Source organism: Belonocnema kinseyi, chromosome 10 (assembly GCF_010883055.1).
Source record: "Belonocnema kinseyi isolate 2016_QV_RU_SX_M_011 chromosome 10, B_treatae_v1, whole genome shotgun sequence".
In the NCBI taxonomy this organism is placed as follows: domain Eukaryota; kingdom Metazoa; phylum Arthropoda; class Insecta; order Hymenoptera; family Cynipidae; genus Belonocnema; species Belonocnema kinseyi.
This window is the reverse complement of record NC_046666.1, coordinates 13801469-13824654: the sequence shown is the minus strand read 5'-3', so window position 1 is coordinate 13824654 and position 23186 is coordinate 13801469. Positions and strand designations below refer to the sequence as shown.

Sequence of the window (23186 nt, the reverse complement as noted above, 5' to 3'; positions counted from 1 at the left end):
TGGGCAAAAAGTTAAACATTTCCGAAAAAACCGCAACTTTCTATCATTAAGCAAAGAGAATATTATTAGCAATAATAATAAATTGTTTAAACCATTTTTTTTAACTTGAATTAATGATCACTTCACTCTGATTGAAAAGTGATAAAAAATTTAAAATTTTAGGAAAAAACCCCAAATATGTAGTATTAATCTAGAAGAAGATAGCTATAAACAATAATAATTTGTTTAAACAATTATTTTTCCTGAACTAAATTAAATAATTACTCACTTTAAGTCAAAAGTAGAGAAAAAGTTGCAAATTTCCGAAAAAACCGCAACTTTGTAGCATTATTCTAAGAGAATATTGTAATAATTAATAACAAATCTTTAAACAATTATTTTTGTGAACTTTAATTGATTATTACTTCGCTGAAATTTCGAAAACGTTTTTTTCTTATGGGAAATACGTGTTAAACTTCATGGGGCTTGCACCACCTCTAAATATTTTTTTTTTCAAAAAAAAAGGGTTTGGGCTGGATTTAAAAATAATATAAAACCAAAAAACATGTTTGGTTTTATTCCCTGAAATAAAATTCTTTCAAGTATTGATCGTATAAAAAAACTGTATTTCACCATGCTCCCGAGCAATACACATGTCTTTGTACATATATATCGTGCTGTCGATTCTTTTCTTTGGATGGAGACCGCACCGAATTCAAGAAGTATGATGAAGCTTTCAACTCCTTTTAACGCCATGGTACAAGCATTCCATAGGTGTACTTTGTGCAACGCTATTGATCATAGGACGTGAGAATGAAACTCGTTTTTTTAACCTCGTGATAAAAAAAAATTTATAGCGCGCCAAACAACTCGAAGGGTTGTAAAGTCTATAGCTGCTGTATAAAGAATTTCACACGAGAAAAAAAAACACTTTCTCGGAAGCTTTAACGGCCAAGGGAATGTTCTACTTTGTTGAAATTTTAATTTGAGTAAAAAATAATGATCAGGATGGATCGAAAAACAAAATTTTTTTAATGGAATAAGAAATTATGTGGAAAAAAGCATATAAGGACCCTCAAAAAATGCAAAATTGTATCAAGAACTTTACATGTTAAAAAAATCTTCTTTCAGCTTTAAGGTAAAAAAAATGTGTTACTTTGTTAACATTTCAAGTTTAACAAAGAATAATTATTAGTTTGGGTCAGAAAAACAAAATTTTGGCAGAAAAAAATAACTAAGGGAAAAATAGCATGCGAGGACCCTGAAAAAGTACAAAATTGTATATAAAAGTTTACACAGAAAAATAACTCTTGCCCTGAAGCTTTAGCGCCCAAAGGAATGTTTTTCTTTGTTGACATTTTAATTTCAGTTTCAAAATAATTATTAGGTTGAGTCGAATAAAAATATTTTAGTAATCGAAAATTGAAAATTGTGGAAAATTAGGACATGAGGACCCTAAAAAAGTATAAATTTGTATAAAAAAACTTTATAAATTTAATTAACAAATGCAATTTTGCAAAACGGAAAAGAAACTATGTGGACCCTGAAAAATTATAAAATCGTATAAAGAACTGTGTAAAGAACTTTACACAGCAAAAAGCTCTTTGACTGCAGCTTTAACGGAAATAGGAATTTTTCACTTTGTTGGTATTTTAATTTGAGAAAAAATTTAATTATTAGGTTGAGTCGAAAAAACAATATTTTGGAAATAGAAAAAGAAAATATGTGAAAAAAGAGAATATGAGGAACTTGAAAAAAAATTGTATGAAAAAGCTTATTCGGTAAAAAAACAAAACTCTTTCTATGCAGCTTTAAAGACCAAAGGAATGTTTTACTTGGTTGAAATTTAAATTTTGAGACCGTAAAAAAAAGCTTTCCCTGTAGCTTTAACGGCTAAAAATATTTTTTAGTTTCTTAACATTTTAATTTTGCAAGAAATAATTATTAGCTTGGTTTGAAAAAACAAAATTTTGGAAATCGAAAACGAAACTATGTGGAAAATTAGCATATGAGGACCCTGAAAGATTGTTATAAATAAATAATTAAAAAATCGATCTTTTCTAGTTTAAAAATTTAATTCTTTTTTTTTTAATGTATGTAATCGGTTAAAAATTCAACAATTTGTTTACAAATTTGTGTGTTTTGTTGAAAATTCACTCCTTTTGTGAAAAATTAATCTGCTTAAGTAAAAATTCAACTATTTAGTTTAAAAATTATGTATTTTGTTAAACGCTCGTATTTTTTAGTAGAAAATTAATCTTCTGGGTTTTTAATTCAATTGTTTAAATAAAAAATTCCACTGTTTTGTGGAAATCTCATCTATTTGGCTTGAAAATTCACCATTTTGGATGCATTGTTTGACTTAAGTGACTAAAAAATGCACGAAAAACATTGAGTAGAAAAAATGTATTGTGGGGGGGGGGGACTTACGGGCATAGCAAAAAGAGTTACGTGATTTGAAATTTCAGAAAAAATTTTTACATAATTTACGTAAAGCCCCTAACCCAAAAAGTATATTTAATATTATTAGAAAACAATTTTAAATTAAGAGTTAAAGAATTTTATATTTTTAATATAAATTTAAATACTTGTAATACAGGACAATATGACTAACTTTTTTATATTTCAACTGTTTCAGGTGAGTGCATTGATATTAAGACCAGAGATTAAAATAAATAAATGTAAGTAACAATTCGTATTTTTTATACTTATGTATTTAAAAATAATTATTTATAAAAATCTATTTTGAAAAATTTTAAAAAGACATTTAATTTTAGAAAATTTTCTAGAAGTTAGGAATATTTGAAATGATTTTACAAGGTTTTTAAGTTTTTCGGTGATTTTAAAAGATTACAATTAATTTTTATTTATTTCTTAAATGAATTTCTGAGGATCTCAAAGGATTTTATTTGGATTCAAATTTTAAAATGTATATCCCAATTTTGAAAGAATGCAAAGATTTAAAAGAAATTTTAAGATATTACAAGATTCCAAGAAATTTTAATAAATTTTAAGAATGTTTGATAGATTTCAATCAATTTAAATGGGTTTAAACATTTTTAGGGTATTTTGAGAAAATTAAAATAAATTTTCAAGACTGTTGAAAAAATTAATGGGATTTATAAAGATTTAAAAGCATTAAAAAGATTTCAGGATATTTCAAACGATTCTAAAGAATTTTTTAAACATTTAAAAACTTTAAGGAATCTCCAACGATTTTAATGATTTCAAGTTTTAAAAAAAAATGCATTCGATTTCAAATTCAGATTTTTGGGTATTTTAAAAGATTCAAAAAAATTTTTAAGGGTTTCAAAATAATGCAAGGGACTTCAAAATATTATAAAATACTTTAAATATTTTAAAGAATTTAAAATAGTTTAGGTTATTTTAAGGGGTTCTAACTAAATTTTCCAACCATTCATAAGACTTTAGGAAATTCACAAGGATTTAAATTATCTTGATGAATTTACAAAAATTGTATACGGTTTTAAAAAATTTTCTACAATTTATGAAGATTTGAAATAATTTTATAAGAATTTCAAGTTTTTGAGATTTTTTTACAAGATTACAAGGAATTATTTTTTTTTAAGATGCCAAAGAATTATAGGATATTTTAAAATATTTAAAGAAATTTTAACAGATTTTAAGAACTTTCAAAGCATTAAAAAAATTATAATGTATTTTACGAAAGTCTAAGAAATTTTTAAAAGCTTTAGAACCTGTTAATAAATTTCTAAAGATTGAAAAGAATTGAAAAATTTAGGGTATTTTAAAAGATTCCAATGATTTTTCAAAATTTTAAAAAAAATTTAAGATATTTAAAAAACTTTAAAATATTCTTCATATTTAAGGGTATTTTGAAGGATTTCAAAGAAGTTCTGAAATATAGAAAAATGCCTTTGAAATTGTTACAATTTACTTTGACACTAATTTACGCTAATTTACACTAAAAATTTTTTGCAAGCTATTACTTAATTTTCCTTGTCAAAAAGTATTTCCTATTAAAAAATTTTCCTTCATAAACTATGTACAAATGTGCCCTATAATATGTAAATTTTGAGGTCACGAAAAATAACTGTTCAAAATTTATTTTGTCACGAGCGACATTTTTCATTTTAAAAGACAATTGTTCGTTTAAATGAGTTTTAATAATTTGTTACCAGCAATTAGATGATTTTTCTTGTCAAAAAGTATTTTTTATTTTAAAAAATTCCATTATTGACTATGCACAAGTCTCCTCGTTAACGGTCAAAAAAGTATTTTCTATTTAAAAAAATTCTATTATCCACTGTGCACCATTCTCCCCTATAATATGTGGATTTTAAATTGAGGAAATATAAAAGTTTAAATAAATTGTTGCTCGCAAAAAATATTTTAATTTTAAAATGAAAATATTTTTTCAAATAAACTTTAATAACTTGTTGCGAGCAATAATTTGATTTCCCTGTTAAAAAATTATTTTTTATTGAAGAAAATTTCCATTATCCACTGTGTACCAGCCCTATATTATGTAGCTTTTAAAGTCAGGAAAAATAACTATTTCAGTCAATTTTTGCTTACGAGGGGCATTTTTGTTTTTTTAAACAATTATTTGTTTTGAGGAATTTCAATAATTTTTCACGAACAGTAATTTGATTTCTCCTATAAAAAAGTAGTACCAGTGGGCACAAAGTTTGGCGACGTCTTTACGACATCGTGACGACATCTTTACGACAACTTTACGCCGACCTATGTCGTATGACGATGTCTTTACGATATCACAAAGACATCGAAACGACATGGACACAGGATGTCGTAAATATGTCGTGAAGATGTCGTAAAGATGTCGTAACAATGTCGTAAAGATGTCGTGACGACGTCGCCAAATTTTGTGCCCATTGGGGTTCCTATTTAAAAAAAGTTTATTATCCACTGTATACCATTTTTTCTTACATTATGGTAAAAAATGAGCAAAAAATGTGTCACGTGATTTGTGGACGGCCTCTTATATTGACCAAATCATTAATCCTATAATTTAATTGGATGCGCCGATTGATCCAATTTGACCTCTTACCCTGGCGTAATTCGTCGGTACCGAGAGTCCACTTACTGTCAATATGATCACCTGTGCAGCTTCAACAAGTACAAACACACGATCACACAAGGACATCAAACATTGAATTAACAGAAGATAATTAATTCAATTCTCTATTTTTGGAAATTAATCCTAGATATTTTTTATTTGATCTCAAATTACAGAATTGTGAATTATTTCAAATGAATAATGAAAATATTTTATAATAAAGTATTAGGGGGTGCGCTTATTTGACATTCCACCTAAGATAAAAATATAAGGACATAATTAGGTCAATCATTCTGTCTCCAATCAAGTAGTCCTTTTTTCCCATTCACGAATTTTAAATTATATTTATAAAAAAAATTTTGCTGTATAAAAACATATTTTTTTGAATATTATGAATGAGAACTGTTTCCTTGCTCTTCAATGAAAATTATTAATATTATAGGTCAATTTATTTGTCTTGATTCGTGGCATCTTTTATGTTCCTGCATTTTTAAATTATGTTATTATAAAAAATTTACTGGAAGATAATTATTTTAAAAATATTTGAAATTACTATAACTTGATAACTCTTCAATAAAATGTGTTAATATTGTAGGTCAATAGATTCATCTCGAGTCAAGAAATATTTTATGTTTTTGCATTAACTTTGAGTTATGTTAATATAAAAAGTTCCACTGTAAATGACTTATTTAAAAGTAATTGTAAATAACTATAACTTCCTAACACTATAGTAAAAAGTATTAATGTTGTAGGTCAATCGATTCGCATCGAGTCTAGGAATCTTTTTTTGTGTGCATCAAAATTGAATTATGATAATATAAAAAGTTTGAATATAAGAAACTCGTATTGAAAATATTATGAATGACTGAAATTCCCTTACAGCACAATTGAAGGGATTAATATTATAGGTCAATCGATTTGTTTCAAGTGACGGAATCTTTTATGATCATGAATCAACCTTCAATTATTGTGATATAGAAGGTTTAAATATAAAACACTCATTAAAAAAATATTATAAATGCCCATAACTTCCGTACTCGTCAATAAAAATATAATTATTATAGGTCCATCGATTTGTTTGGAACCAATGTATCTTTTTTATTCTTGCATCAACTATGAATTATTTTAAAGAAAAAAGTTTTACTATAAAAACCCGTATTTTTGAAATATAATGCATCACAAAAGCTTTCTTACTCTTCAATAAAAATCACTAATGTAGGTCAATCTCTTCTTTTTGATTCAAGGAAGCTTTTTTTGCATCAACATCGTATTAATATCTTAGAAAAAGTTTAAATATAAAAACCCTATTTTAAAAATATGATGTATGTCTATAACTTCCCAAAGCTTTGATGAAAAGTATTATTAATAAGATCAATCGATTCGTCTCGAGCCAAGGAATCTTTTATGATGTTGCATCGATATTAAATTATGATTAATTCTGATGAAATTATGATTAAATTATGATTGAATTTCTATCTCAGAAGTTTTAATTAGCATATCGGAAAAAAATTTTTCCATCGACAGATGATCGAATAATGATTTTGTTTATTAAATTTGCTTTTAAAAAATATAAAATTGATCAAACAATTATGAATTTCGCTGCAATCATCATGAACTTCCCAATAAAAAAGACTGAAATCGAAAAAAAAACGAATTTGTGCGTCCACAGATGCCTAAATAATGAATTTGTTTATTAAGTTTGTTTTTAAAAATCATAAAATTTGTCAACTCATCATAAAGGTTGCCGAATTTATTTTAAAGATCCTAATTGCAAGTCTGATATCGAAACAAAAAAGAATGTCTCCGTCGACAGATGCCCAAACAATGCATTTGCTTATTAAATTGGTTTTAAAAAACTCATAAAATTGATCAAAAAATTATAAATTTTGTTGAAATTGTCTCATGAAGTTCCCATTTGAAAATATTTTCATTGAAAAAACCAAATTTTTCTGTCTACAAACGCCCGAATAATACATTTGTTTATTAAATTTGTTTAAAAATTATAATATTAATCAACAAATCATGAATTTTGCTAAAATTATCATAAATTTTCGTATAATATTGTTTCGATTCCAATTTCTTGCAACATAACTTGAAAAAAAGCACAGGGACGTCCAATAGAAAAGGGCCATTTTTTCGTGATATTTATTTATATATACATAAATTTAAAACCTAATTTAAAATTCAGGCTGGACAACTCTCTTGAAAATCTTATTTGCCTTTTTCCCAATTTTTTGTCGAAATCGGTGAATATTTGTGAGCTCTACGTCATTATGAACCAAACAAATTATTTTTCTTCTCAATGTGCGGCATTCCTTTGAGTACGAAACCAAAAACTTTTTTTTTAATATAATAATAAACTTTTAGGTAATTGAAAAAGAACAATTTTTTTTATCCCACTTTTTTCATATCGTGCGTTATTTGGCTTAAATTGTTGATTTTCGTGTGTTTTTTCAAACTTTATGGTATGGATATTATAGGTCAATCAATTCGCCTTAAGTCATGGAATCTTTTATTTTAATAAACCTTGAATTAGCTTAATATAAAAACTTGACTGTAAAAAACTAATTTTGATCTTTCATCTTGTTGCATGAATATTGAATTATGGATTCATAGGCATTTTCACTATACAAAACTCATTAACAAAGTATTACAGATGACTATAACTTCCTCACTTTTTAATAAAATTGATTAATATTATAGGTCGACCAATTTATCTCGAGTCAAGGAATCTTTTTTGTTGCTGCATGAACATTTGATTATGGTAATATAAAAAGTTTTACTATCAAAAACTCATTTGAAAAATATTCTAAATGGCTATCATTTTCTTACTCTTTGATATAGTCCACTTTGGTCCCATAGAGTTGAGAACCATCAGCAAGCAATTTCCCGGAATAAGTCCCCGCTCGTGTTCACTCACGTAAACCCGAGCTGGGACAATTTTCCGGCTTAATTTCTTTCTAATGGCCTCTTCATGACCTCGCCTAACCTTGTGAGTCTTAGACTCAATGGGAGAAAGAGCGGAAGAAGCCGTAAAAGGCCATCTGGTCGGCACCTGCACGGGAAGGATTCCCTGTCCCACGGCTAGCCTGACCAGCATGGCCGTGACTCATCAAATTAATCTCTCTCACTCCTCTACCATCGCGAGGAAAGCTGACAGCGGCTGCCAACCTTGCGTTGACCTCTCGAAATTAAAAATTGGAACAAATATTTTTTTCCTATTTCGCTTTTATTTACATTCCGGGGGAAGGCCGAGCAAAGGAGATTAATCTCGGTAAGAATAATAATCGCGCGCGCTATAATCTAAATTGTATTGTAATCCCGTTTATGTTTCTTTCGCTTTGTCGGCGTTTTTATTTTTATTTTCTAATTTTTCGTATTCTTATTTTTAATGTCATTCTCCTTCATTTTTTAATGTAAGTTCTTAACATTTCGCTGTATTCTCTCATTTCTAATTTAAGTATTTCTTTTTAATTCTTATGTCATTTCTCTACTTTAAGTTTCTTTTAACTTAGTCGTATTTTTATTTATTGACATTTCGTTTTCATTTAAGTTTCTTTTAACTTTTCGTCATTTTATTTTTACTTTTATTTTATGTCTCTTTTAACTCTCGTCGTTTTTGTACTTTTTACTTTTAATTTGCGTCGTTTTATTTTCCATACATTTTTCCGTAACTTACGAAACTTTTACGGAACGTCACCGTGTATTTCCAGAGTTGCCGCCTGCGCGCGGCCAGACTAGAGAGAAGGGGATGCCGAGGCGTCCGAAACCCCCCTCCACCTCTCTTGCGATTCGCCGAGAGCTCCGCGCCAACCGACGGCCGGCAGCCTCTCGGCTCAAGGCTTAAAACACGGGTGCATCGACCCGAAAAGGCACTCTCGCTCCGAAAACTCCACTCTGACGATCTCTCAGGACTAAACACCCTTAGAGAAAGTCCCGATATATTGTACCAAATTATTCTCGAGCTCTCGTAGACCCGCCGAGCTATTCCTCTCTCTCTCTCGCACCTATCCGATTCCTAACCATCCCTCCTACCACGGAGTCTCTCTCTCTCTCTCTCGCTCTTAGAGGTCGGTCCGCTTGAAATACAGCCCCGCTACCCTCGCATCTATACTAGAGTTCGGTCCGCTTGAAATACAGCCCCGCTACCCTCGCATCTATACTAGAGGTCGGTCAGCTTGAAATACAGCCCCGCTACCCTCGAATCTGTTTCTCCACTAGAGGTCGGTCAGCTTGAAAAACAGCCCCGCAACCCTCGAACTCTTCTCTCTTCTCAACGGGATGGGTCAGCTTGCAAACAGCCCCGATACTCCCTGCGAATCTCTCTCTCTCTTCTTGGGACTCCTAATCCTCACTTATGCCTGATCCTATCCAAAAGCGCCGCTCCCGTTCCTGCAAACAGACGCGTATTCGCCGTCGCCTTTCAGCCTTCCGCGATTCCTTCAACGCAGACTACTGAGACGAGCGACAGTGACCAGCGGGCGCCGGGTCCCACCGGCCGTGACAAAACCGCGTCCGCGTCAGGACGGCGCCTCGACCACCAAGCACCATCCAGAGGCCTTCGTCGACATGCCTCGGTTTCCACCGACCCCCCCCCCAACACCAGATCCAGCCTCCCAGCGCCAGAGTGGCGCCCCGATCTTCAAGTAGCATCCAGCAGCCGCCGCGATCCTGCACACCTAGAACTCGGTCTCCACCGACCCCCTAACCAGTCCAGCGAGAGCAGATCAGATCACCAAGCAGCATCTCGTCGTCACCACCGTCCAGCGACACTGCACCAGCGGGCCTCGGTTGCCACCGGCCCAAACTAGTCCGCCTCGCCAGTGCCAGGTCAGCGCCCCAGCAGTCGGCCTACCCTTGCCAGACACCAGACAGACAACTTCGCAGCATCATTTCACTCAAGCCTCGGTTTCCACCGGCCCAAAATAGTTTGCCAAGTCAGCACCCGATCAGAGCCCCGCCAGCTTTCCTTGGAAAACATCAACGGCTCCCAACAACACAGCAGATCAAGGTTGGACCTAACACCATCCCCACAACCCACCTTGCATCATCTTCGATAAAAAGTGTTAATAGTGAGGGCAATAGCTTTTTCTCAAGTCAAAAAATCTTTTATTTCCGTTCATAAACATTGACTGATGAATTTATAAAAAAAGTGTTACTATACAAAACTTATTTTCAACATTCTGAAAACATCCTAAATGACTACAACTTTCTTACTCTTCAAAGAAAAAGTATTCATATTATAGGTCAATCGATTTGTTTTGAGTCAGGTAATCTTTTCTTTTTTGCATAAACTTAAATTATGGATTTTAAAAAGTTTTACAATAAGAATCTCCTAAAAAAAAGACTATAGAATACTATAACTTCCTCACTTTTCAATTAAGGGTATTAATAATATAGGCCAATCGATTCATTTTGCCTAAAAAAATCTTTCATTTTTTTTGCATCAACTTTGAATTATGGATTTAAAAAAAGTTTTGCAATAAAAATCTTATTAAAAAAATACTATCGATGACTATAAAGCCCTTACTCTTTAATAAATGTATTAATATTATAGGTCAAACGATTCGTCTCGAGTTTAGAAATCTTTTATGCTCTCATATCAACTTTGAATTATGTTAATAAAGAAAGGTTTGATGCAAATTTTTTTTTTAATATAAAAGACTATAACTTTCTTACTCTTCAAAAAAAGTATTCATGTCACATGTCAATCGATTTGTTTTGAGTCAAGTAATCTTTTCTTTTTTGCATAAACTTGAATTATGGATTTAAAAAAAGTTTCACAATAAAAATCTTATTAAAAAAATACTATCGATGACTATAAATCCCTTACTCTTTAATAAATTTATTAATATTATAGGTCAAACGATTCGTCTCAAAATCAGAAATCTTTTATGCTGTCATATCAACTTTGAATTATGTTAATAAAAAAAGGTTTGATGCAATTTTTTTTTTATAAAATAAGAGACTACAACTTTCTTACTCTTAAAAAAAAGATATTCATATTATATGTCAATCGATTTGTTTTGAATCAAGTAATCTTTTCTTTTTTGCATAAACTTGAATTATGGATTTTAAAAAACTTTTACAATAAGAATCTCCTAAAAAAAAAGACTTTAGAATACTATAACTTCCTCACTCTTCAATCAAGGATATTAATAATATAGGCCAATCAATTCATTTTGCCTAAAAAAATCTTTCATTTTTTTTTGCATTAACTTTAAATTATGGATTTAAAAAAAGATTCACAATAAAAATCTTATTAAAAAAATACAGTCGATGACTATAAATCCCTTACTCTTCACTAAATGTATTAATATTATATGTCAAACGATTCGTCTCGAGTTCAGAAATCTTTTATGCTCTCATATCAACTTTGAATTATGTTAATAAAAAAAGGTTTGATGCAATTTTTTTGGAAAATTATAAAAGACTATAACTTCCGTACACTCCAGTCAAATGTATTATTATTGATATTATTATTTTTTGATCAATTTATCTCGAGAAAAGGGATATTTCGTTTTCTTGAATCAACTTTGAGTTATGTTAACACAAATTTTTTATGCTAAACACATATTTTTGAAACATTACAAAAAACCACCACGTCCTTACTCTTTAATAAAATCTATTATTATGGATCAATCAATTCGTATAGGGTCACGGAATCTTTAATGATGTTACATCAGCATTAAATTATATAAATATGGAAAGTTTCATCCGAAATATTTCCCAGTGGGCACAAAATTTAGCGAGTCTTTACGACATCGTTACGACATCGTTACGACATCTTTGCGACATCTTTACGACATTCTATGTCCACATCGGTTCGGTGTCTTTGCGATATCGTAAAGACATCGTCAGATCATACGACTTATTTACGATATCGGAAAGACACCTTAACGACATGGACATAGGATGTCGTAAAGTTGTCGTAAAGATGTCGTAACGATGTCGTAAAGACATCGCCAAACTTTGTGCCTGCTGGATTTTGTTAATATTATAAGTTTCCATATCTTTTAATAGAATATATTAATATTATGGGTAAATCGATTCGTCTAGAACCAAGGATTGTGTGACTTAATTAATTAAAATTTTCTAAATCGTTATTATTATAGAGCTTCCTTTATTATGAAGAAAAACTTACTAATTACCAGCCTCAGATTTTAAAATAAAGCAATATCGGTGAAATACAAAATAAACTTTTTGCTTTCTCGCGGGAATACAACCATAACTTTTTAAATTTGTCAGCTTTACGAATTTATAATATACAAGTTCTCTCTGACTTAAAAACAATGAACAGGCTAGATTCAATATTTTCCTGGATAATTATCTGCGTTGCAGAAATTTCGCAAATACGATAATTGGGAAGCGGTTACGAATACACTAGTGACATGGAATATTTATTTTCAATTTTTTTGGCTAATGTGGAAATCTTGAGATGGCCCCCGTGAGGGCCCCATGTAGCCTACCCAGAAAGAGCCAATAAAGTGGCCCTCTTTAGTGGCTAGCTAACTTTCTTGTAGGGCCCACATAGGCCCTAGATAGTTTCCCGATTTATTGCCCTGTAGGAGCATTTTAAATTAGTTTGAAAATTGAGTTTTATTTTGCAGTAATTATAGCGGTTAAACAACATTAACATATTATTGTATACAGAACGTCTTTTTTCAAAAGGAATAAGTTCAAAATGAAATCATATTTTTCTTACACAACATTTTTTCTACTCAGAATATTTCCTACACAGAATTTAATATTGTTTAATAATTTTATTTTTATTCTAAACAAAATATTTTCTACACAGAATATTTCCTACAGAAAATTAAATAGTTATATTTGATTATAAAGACATTCTAAAAATATTGTACATATAAATATTATGTCCAATATTTTTCCTACACAAAATATATTCTACACAACATATTTCAAACCGTTAATGAAATATTTTCTAGAAATTAATTATTTTTATTTGATAACCGACAAGTTTTTAAGTATTTTCTAACTAATTTTGAGTTATTTTTTAAATTATTCATTTTAGAAACAACTTTTTTCTCCTGTAAAGCGTGAAAAGTTATTATTTTATAGGATTAATGATATGTTTAATAATTTCAAATAATATATAATATTTTTTTTCACATATTTCGTAATTATTTTAAATAATTTTAATTTTTTCAAAAAATCACTCTTGACATTCTTTATTGCCAACATTAGTTTCAGAAAATAATAAATTTTCACAATTTGCAGGATAACGAAATTGTTGAAATAAATGAAAATTGTTTAATGAATAGATAAATATATCTAAAAAAGAAAAATTACTTTTCACATTCAGTAATTGTGTCATTAATCCCTACAAAATAATAACCTTTTACAATTCACAGGATAATAATTGTTTCAATAATTATTAAATCCGAAAAAAAGAAATTTCCTAATGTTTTATTTTGTTATTTTTCGATTTTAAAAGGTGCCGGTTTTGACTTAAAGTTTCCCATGTAAAATGCATAGGGAAAAATCACTTTTATGAGTTTTTGGAATAATTTTTTAAGGGGTTGAAAAAATGTGTTAATATTGGTCTACGGGATACATTTATTATCATTGTTTAATAAATTTTTTATTATTTAAACAAATCGAATTTGTTTAAATCATTTCTTTTCTCTAAAATTCGTTTTTCTCCTTACAAATGATTACTATTAGTCTATTAGAATATTTATTAACATTGGTTGATTGATGTTTTATTATTTAGACAAATGGGATTTTTTTAAATCATTTTTTTCGAAATTTCGTTTTTTCCCCTAAAAATTATTACTATTGTTCTAGTGGAATATTTATTAGCATTAGTTCGTTTCAATTTTTTAAAAATAAAAATTATTACTGTTGGTCTAGTGTAATATTCATCAATTATAAATAATAACTAATTAATAATTAATTTCATAATAATTATTTTATCAGTAATATTTAAATAATAATTTTTATTAAAATTTTTTTTTAATAAAATAAATGAGCAAATGTTTAGAAATATTCCACTGAAGAAATATTAATACTTTTTAATACAAAAATTATATACAGAAATTCCATTTGTTTAAACGATTGAAAATAAATGAACTAATGTTCATAAATATTCCAATAGACCAATAGTAATAATTATTAAGGAAAAAACAAAATTTTGAAAAAAACTGTTTAAACAAATCCCATTTGTTTAAATAATCAAACATTAACTAACCAAAGTTAATAAATATTCTACTAGAATATTATTTATAATTTTTAAGGGAAAAGACTAATTTCCGAGAAAAAAATTCTTTACACAAATTCCATTTGTTTAAATAATTGCAAGTTAAATAAACAATGCTAATAAAGCAAATATTTGTGAGAATTAAAGCTACAGTAGAAACTTTTCTAAATATTCGTGAATTACGTTCATTCTCTGTGATAAAAGAAAAATAATTCGATTAGGTGGTTTTAACCTCAAATCGCCACTTGAATTAAAAATGCAGGTATTAGGTCGAAGAAATAAGAACCTCTTTTTCAACAAAAATTTAAATTGTACTTCGTAATTTTGTAAATTTAGAAAATAAATCACAAATCCGAAAATAAACAACATTTTATGCGTACTTTGTTAAGGTATGTAGTAGCAAATGTGAAATGACATTTACGTCGCGCCAATAACCCGATTGGTTCCCGTTAGCGCGCGCTTTTTAAATCACATAAATATTTATATTTCATATTTATAATAAATAATGATTAGGAAATGATTTAAAAGTCATCTCTTAATTCTAAAATGTAATTTTAGAGTGACAGACGAAAAAATAATGTGATTTTATTCAAAAAATGTTACTAATTCTGACTTCAAAAAGAAATTCTTAATTTATTTTTTGGAATTTCAGTAATTTTATTTTAAGTCACATTATTGCGAATAATAAAAAACTAATTTAGAATCTGTACAGAGACACTAGTTATTGTGACAAAAAAAATGTTTTGCTTCTCTGAACTCAGAATTTGTAACGTCTTTTTAATTAAAATCGAATTTTTTCTGTCCCTCCAAAATCTTATTTTAGGATAAGCAAATTACTTTTTATGTATTTCACAGTCATTATTTATAATAAATATTATATTTGAATATTTACACTATTTAAAATCAGCGCGTCCACAGTAACCAATCCTGGAATACCAGCACAACGACATGACAGGAATAATTCCGAAATTCGGCACGAAATGACAATTGAAATGTATATGTATGTTTTTATTTTTAAACAAGTGAAAAAATCATATTATTACCCAAACAAGGTAATAGCAATCATGATAAAAATGTTTTTTTGAAAATTTTCATAACAATTTAATCTTTGATTTTAGATTTATTTTTTGTTCAGTTTGTTGATCGAACTTAACATTTTTTTGTAGAAGAAAATAAAGGGAAAAATAAATAGGACTCAGTGAGGGCCCAGCTAGGCGTTTCCACAGTGGACAGTCCTTTTTTTAAAGTTAAATAAGGACAAGAGAAGTAAGGAGAACCAGGGAAAATCAGTAAAATAATTGAAGTGAAGGCAATGATGGTAAAGCTAGTAGTGGAAGTGAGGGGGGATCAAGGGAAGTCAGAGAAACTAAGAAAACAGAAAGTATAAGGAGTGCGGAGAATGAGAGAATGGAAATTAGGGAAACTAAGAAGAAATTAAGGAATACAAATTAGGGGAAGTAGGAGGAAATTTGATGAGGAGCAGTAAAAGAACTCAGTGGAGGGAAGAGGGAAAGTGAAAGGAATTTAGGAATAGAGATAAGGTGAAGTAATAGAAAATTCGAAGGGTGGCTAGGGGAATTAGGGAGGAATTCCGAAAAGAATATTGAAGATAGTGAGGGGATGATAAGTAGAGGAAAAGAAGGGGAACAGGTTCAGTAGGAGTAGGGGGAATATGCAAGATAAAAAGAGGAAAGAAGGGAATATTAGAGGTACTAAGGACGAGTGAAATTAGCGAAAGTAACGAGAGGGGTAAAGAAGATATAAACAAATTGAGGGAATGCACATTAGAGGAATGAAGAGAAAATGAACAGATGTCAAGTAAGGCAGGTTAGTGGAGGCGCCGAGATGAAGTAGGAGGAAGTGGTGAGAAATGAGGATTGTAGAATTAGGCGAAGGAGCGGAAATTGAAAGATTAAATGTTAGTGAAAATGAGAGGAGGGAATCTAAAGTTGAGCGGAAGTATGATATATGAAGAGAGGGGAGTTAAGGAAGTTAAGGTAAACTAGGAGTGAGAAGCAGGTCAAATTTTTGGAGGAACGGTAGAAGAAATTAGTGGATGAGTAGGTATGAGTGGATATGAGTGAATATGATTGGAGGAAAACCAGGGAAAGTAGGAGGTAACAAGGACAGGAGGAGAAGGGTAATTGAATGTAAGGGATGTGAAGTATGAGAAATTATTATAAATGAGGGTTTGTAGGGTAGGGGAATTGAGGACTAGGAAAGGGATGTATATGAAGTAGAATATAAGATCAACGTACGTATGAGATATGAAGGGAGGGTAAAGGAAAAAGTTAAGGAAACCCAGAGGAGAGGAGGTAGATGAAGTAAGGGATATGAGGTCGAATTTTTGGAGGAAAGTTAGGAGAAACTAGTAGATATGAGGAAATATGAGTGAAGGAAAACAAGGGAAAGTTATAGGTAACGAGGACAGGAGAAAAACGGTAATTAAATGTAAGTGACAGGAAGTAGGAGAAATGATTCAAAATGAGGGTTTGCTAGTGAGGGGAACTTAGAGGAAAGGAAAGTATAGGAAGTGGAATCTCAGCTGAAAAGGCAAGGGGAAGGGGAGCCAGAGGAAGAGTAAGGAGTTATAAAAGGGGGCGAATTCTAAAGTGGGGGGTTGGGAAAAAGAGGAATGTAAGGGAAGTAGGGGTAAAAAACTGTGGGAAGGGGTTTGGAGGACTTAATCAACTTCTTAAATGGTTTTGCCTAATTTTGAACATTATTGTATCCACTTTTTATAGTTTTAATTTATTCCAGTACTTTATGAATAATTTTTCTGTCCGTATGGAATTTTAAATAGCTTTTTATTTAATTTTTTAAAATTCAATTCTCAGCTTACCGTCGTAAGTAGAATATGCGACGAGGATATCAGCATAGGCTGGAATACTGTAAGTGGAGCCGCTATCAGTCTCATGAATAATTTTCACTCCCTTGTCCAGTCTTTCCCCCCGGCAGGCCTGAAAAACAAAACTTGCTATTGAAGCATCGCTCGGGGGTATTGAGCCTTCCCTAGAGAAGGCCAAGTAAAGAGAAAATTTTTTTATGCTCACAAAGGTTTGTTAAACATCTATAACTTAAGTGACGTAAAAACGTCAAGAACTTGTTCGAAACTGTAACACTATTTCGTGAGAACATTGTCCTAACTTCAAAATCTACATAATAAAGAGGAGACTGGTACATACTGATAATGCACACTTTCGCATAATTGAAACGATATTAATGTACTCTAATACTTTTTAAACATTTATTTACATAAAGAATTAAATTACTCCTCGTAAATAATGATTAAAATTAATCAAAAGCAATAATTATTTGTAACAATAGAATTGTTAGACATATGGAATTGCTTTCTCTCTATTCGGAAAAAGATGAGCGGTTTAAGCTTGAATTTAATTTCGAAAGCTTCCACTTGAAAAGTGCATAATTTTCAATATTTTTCTTTCAAAATATTTAGTTTGAAATTTAATCATTTTTAAATTTTATATTCCACAAATTTTGTAGTTTCCAACTGAAATATTAAAAATTTAAGAACAATCACTCTAATGAATCTTTTAAAATTCCCAAGTTTCATTTTGAAAATTTTGAGTTTTAGTATTAAATTTAATAATTTGAGATTTAAATATTATAAAGTGTAAGTTTTTTGAATTTTCGTCATCATTGAATTTTACAATTTTATGTTTAAATATTAAAAAGTTAGATAGTTCGGAGACATTAAATTTTTTTCATAATTTATGATTTAATAATGTTCCGAAATATAAAACAGTTAAACTAAACTTCAAAAGAAAACAATTTTGAATTAAAAGACTTAAAATGGTGCAATTTAAAAAATTTGACACCGCGATTTTGTTTCGTATTCTTTTTTTTTATTAATGTAATATGTGAAAACTGTCCAATTTTTCGTATAGAACTAAAACAAATGAAGCATTTTGGATCAAAAAATATTTGATTTAAATATTTGATACATAAATAAAAAATATAAAGAAAATTTTAAAAATTGAATTATTTGAAATTCAAAAGTTCAAAATTTCGTTTCCCAAAATCAAAATTGATAAAAATATAAATATCTTTAATTATTACTTCTAAAATTTAATAAATTCCTTAATTTTAAATGTATGCAATTTTGTTGTTTTAATTTTTCAAATTGTAAGCTTACTTTAATATTTACCCTTTTTTATAAGTTTTAATGCTGCAACTTAACTTTAAAAAAGTTAAATTTTCAAAACTATAATCAATAATTTAAAAACAGTCAATCTTTTAATAATTTAAATTTACTTCAAATAATAAATTTTTTTAAGGGTTTAAGCATCCAAACGATTCATTATCACAATACTTAGCAAATAAAAATTTTTCGTTTTTTATGTTTCCAATTTAAAATTATTTAATTTGGAAAGTTTTTTTTAGAATAATGTAATTTTAAATGTATATAATTAAATGTTTTACCATTTTTAGAGGTTTAATTGGTTCATATTAAAAATGATTATTCAATTTAAATTTTTTTAATTTTGAAGGCTATGAATTATGAATATCACAATTTTTTAAATTCTAACATGAAAATATTCCATTTCATTGTTTAAAGATGGTCCTATATTAAGAATTTAATCTGAAATAATTAAATTTCCAGATTCTTTAATTTAAAATCAAATTTTGTAATTTTGTCTGATTTGAAAATGAAATGATACGATTTTAACTCCCTTCCAATGAAATTCTCCAAATTTCTAAATTTGAGTCGAAAGTTTTAATTTGCAGAACTTCTTATATCAAATTCATTAATTTGAAATACTTTCAATTTCATTAATTCGATTCTAAACGCTTTTATTTAGAAATAAAACAGGTTTAATTATTTTTACTTTATTCGAAATATTGTCTTATTTTTAAAATTGTACCTAAGCTAAAGAATTTAATACCAAATTATAAATTTTTTGAAATAAAAATTTCACTCTCACACGTTTCTTCCAAATTTTCCCCTTTTTTAGTTCACAATTCAACATTTTTCTTAAATATTGTTATCTTTGGTCCAAAATTTAAATATTTTGTTGAAAATTTATTAATTTTTTTATTGAATTCAACTGATATTGATATATTATGAAAATATTTTTGTTGTTGAAACATCAACATTTACATTTTTTATTGAAATTTTGTCTTTTTTGGTTGAATATTTAACTACCCAGTTAAAAAATATTTTTTTTGTTTATATATTGTAAAGTTTCTTGAAATACTTTAAAATATCTTGAACTTGTTTGAAAACTTAAAAATCAATGTAAAATTTTTTGGAAATTTATTAACTTCCTTTCAACTTTGAATTGCTGGAAACCTTTTTCAATTTTATTTTATTTTATTTATTTTCCGAAATTCACCGAAAATATCTTAAAATCTGTAGAAATCCCACAAAGTTCTTCGAAATTCATTATAATTGCTAAAGTCTCATGAAACCATTAAAATAGATAGGAGTCCTATATGATACCATAAATCTAGACAAATTTTTGAATTTTTTGAACATTTTTTGAACATTTGAACATTTTTTGAAATCCCTTAAAATTTTTTGCAAGATTGAAATAACTTAAAATATTTAAAAACCTTTAAATTTTGTCTCGTTCCTTCATACCCCTTGGTGAAGTTCCTTGAAATAAAATTCATTTTATTTTGTAAAGTATAAATCATTTGAAATCGCTTTAATATAAAATAATATTAACTATTTGTTTTAAATTCTGTAAAAACGTGTAAATTCAAAAATCCCTTCAAATTGTATATTATCCTCAAAATCTTTTGTAATCTCTTAAAATCTCTTGAAAAAGTAAAAATTTATTTTTAAAAATAAGTATTAATAATTTAAAATCTCTTGAATATACATTCATTTAAACTTTTTTGTTATTGCTTTATAAAAAAAAATCATTTTAGTTCCTACAAATTTTTGAAATCCCTTGAAATCCTTGGGGATTTATTAGTTATTCAAATTTTGTGAAATTCTTTGAATACCATAAAATTCTTCAAAATATTTGAAAAACGTAAAAATTTACGTAAAAAAGTAGGCATGAATCATTTGAAATTATTGAAATATAAATTAAATATACGTTTTTCATTAAAGTTCTCCAAAAATTAGCTTGTAAACTTTCTTGAAATACTTTAAAGTCCTTTGAAATCTTTGGAAACCTCACAAAAATTTCCGAAATCTCCTCAAATCTTTATGAGACATCAAAAAAAATTTGAAAGTACGTATTATTGTATTTTTAATTTTCATTTAAATTATTATACTTTTCGATAAGAGAAACTAAATTACTTCTTGTACTTGTCGTAACAAATTATAAATTTTCCTGAAAAAATAAGATTATTACAATAAAACAAATTTTTTATGAGGTGAAATCTGTTTAAACATTTCATTGTTTAGAAAAAAAATCTACACAAGATCGGGGAGACACGTACACACTGGATAATGCAATTTTTCTTATCATGGGAATTATACCAATGTTCTCTAATAATTTTTTAAAGAAAAATCAAATTACTTTCCGTAAAAAATTATTATTAAAATTTATTTAAAGAAATAATTATCTTTTAAAATTAAAAATAGCTTATGTAAGCAAAAATGTTTTCAGACAGTTGTTTGCCCTTAATTATTCAAAATCCACATAATATAGGGGAGACAGGTACACACTGTATAATTCCAATTTTCTTATAATGGGAATTATAATAATTTTCTGTAATACTGTTTACAAAGAAAAATCAAATTACTTCTCGTAGTAGATTAATGAAGTAAAATTACTTCTTGTAATAAATTAATGAATTTAAATCATAACACCAACGACACCAAAAGCACACTCTAATAAATTATTGAAGCTGATGAAAATAAATAATTATTTTCATAAAACTAAAAATAGCCTCTGCGAGCATTATTTATTTAAACGATTGTTTGTCCTAAATTTAGAATCGACATAATGTAGGGAGACTAGTACATACTGAATAATAAAAATTTTCTCATAATGAAAATTTTTTAATGTGCTGTATCATTTTTAAAGATTAATAAAATTACTTTTTGTAATAAATTATAAATACTTATTATAAGATATAATATTGTTAACAATGAAAAAAGTATCCATTGTAAACCAAAGTTTATCCAAACATTTGATTGTTTCAACACAAGATCTTAATAAGATAGCATAGATTGGTACGCATTGGATAGTGCAATTTTAATATTAATATCCAATATATTTTAATATTTTAATATCTAATATTTTTTCAAAAGAAAAATTAAATCGAATATTATTAATGCGCTCTTCTTTTTCCTTTTTTTTACAAGAAGAATCCAATAACTTATCTTATTAAATTCTTAAAGTTTATTAACCCTTTCTGGCATACATTTTTCAGCGAAACGAGTTTTTATGAAAATTAGTACATAGGGGTTTTTGAGGTCGCTGATTACGAATCTGAACGCAGATTTTGAAAATTCAAAATGGCGAGTCCAATATGGCGATTAACGTTTGGCATTTTTTTCCCCTGAAAATTGGTATACGGGAGTTTTTGGGATCACGAATCTGAAATCAGATTTCGAAAATTCAAAATGGTGGATCCAATATGGCGACTTAAATTAAAAATATTTTAGGATTTTTTAAAGAATTGGTATACAGGGGTTTTTTGGAGTCGCTAATCATGAATACAAACTCAGATTTTGAAAATTCAAAATGGCGGATCCAATATAGCGGGCAAAATTGGGATTTTTTTGTTGAAAATTGGTGTTTAGGGATTCTTGGTATCTCTGATCATGAATATGAACTTAGATTTTGAACTTTCAAAATGGCGGGCCAAAATTCAAAATATTTCCTAATTGTTTTTTGAAAGTTAGCACAGGCAGGGGGTCGCTGATCTTCAATCTGTATTCAAAATGACAAATATTTAGAATATTGAGGTTTGATAAAACATACACCTACTCACCTAAAACATGGATTAGTACAAATTTTCTGAATTTTCAAAATCTAAATTCAGATTCGTAATCAGTGTCTTCAAAGATCCTTGTACACTAATTTTTTAAAAAAATCCAGAAAACTTTATTATTTTGACCGCCATATTGGATCCGTCATTTTGGATTTTCAAAGTCTGATTTCAGATTCGTGATCCGCGACCCCGAAAACCTCTGTATACCAATTTTCATATGAAATCCAAAAATATTCCCAATTTTGGCAGCCATATTGGGTCCGCCATTATGAATTTTCGAAATCAGAGCCCAGATTCGTATTCAGCGACCCCAAAAACCCTTAAGTACACATTTTCATAAGGATATAATGGGCAGGTTTTTCATAAATTAATTTTTTCAAAATAAAGGCTTTTTCGATTAACAAATTATTTTTTCGCACAAAAATTCTAATTTTCTGTCATCCTGCGAGCATGAAATTTTTAAAAATCTGTGTAAAATCCAATAAAAACTACTCTGAAATTGCAAAAAATTATATGAAAAAAAGGTGAGAATACGGTATTCCCACCATGCCGCAAAGGGTTAAGACAAATAATTTTTTTTTTATAAAAAATAGCCTATAAGGAGAGACAGGTACATACTGGACAATGCAAAGTTTTTTTTATGAATATGATAGGAATATTAATAATGCGCTCTATTCTTTTTTTTTCTGTTTGACAAGGATAATTAAATTACTTCTTGAATTAAATCCTTAAAGCTTATTAAAACAAATAATTTTTCGCAAATAAAAGATAGTCTATAAGGGGAGACAGGTACAAATTGGGTAATGCAAAGTTTCTTATAATAAGAATATTATCATTGCACTCTGTTCTTTTTTTTCGACAAGGAGAATTAAATTACTGCTTGTATTAAATTCTTTAAGTTTATTCAAAGAAATTATTTTTAAAAAATAGCCTATAAGGGGAAACAGGTACATACTGGGTAATGCAAAGTTTCTTATGATAGGAGGATTATTAATGCGCTCT

The 23186-nt window shown here is 28.6% G+C and overlaps 2 protein-coding genes across 2 annotated transcripts in view; one reads left to right on the top strand and one right to left on the bottom strand.

Moving 5' to 3' along the window:
- Positions 1-23186, top strand: part of LOC117181033 (alkaline phosphatase-like) — a 501469-nt gene that overhangs the window by 176571 nt on the left and 301712 nt on the right. The gene's annotated exons all lie outside the window — the stretch shown is intronic.
- The window catches only part of LOC117181744 (caspase-1-like), a 161541-nt gene that overhangs the window by 32918 nt on the left and 105437 nt on the right, over positions 1-23186 (bottom strand). The window contains exon 4 of the mRNA XM_033374708.1: positions 17104-17221. Within this exon, the coding sequence (XP_033230599.1) occupies positions 17104-17221 (118 nt within the window). The remainder of the gene's footprint in view (positions 1-17103; positions 17222-23186) is intronic.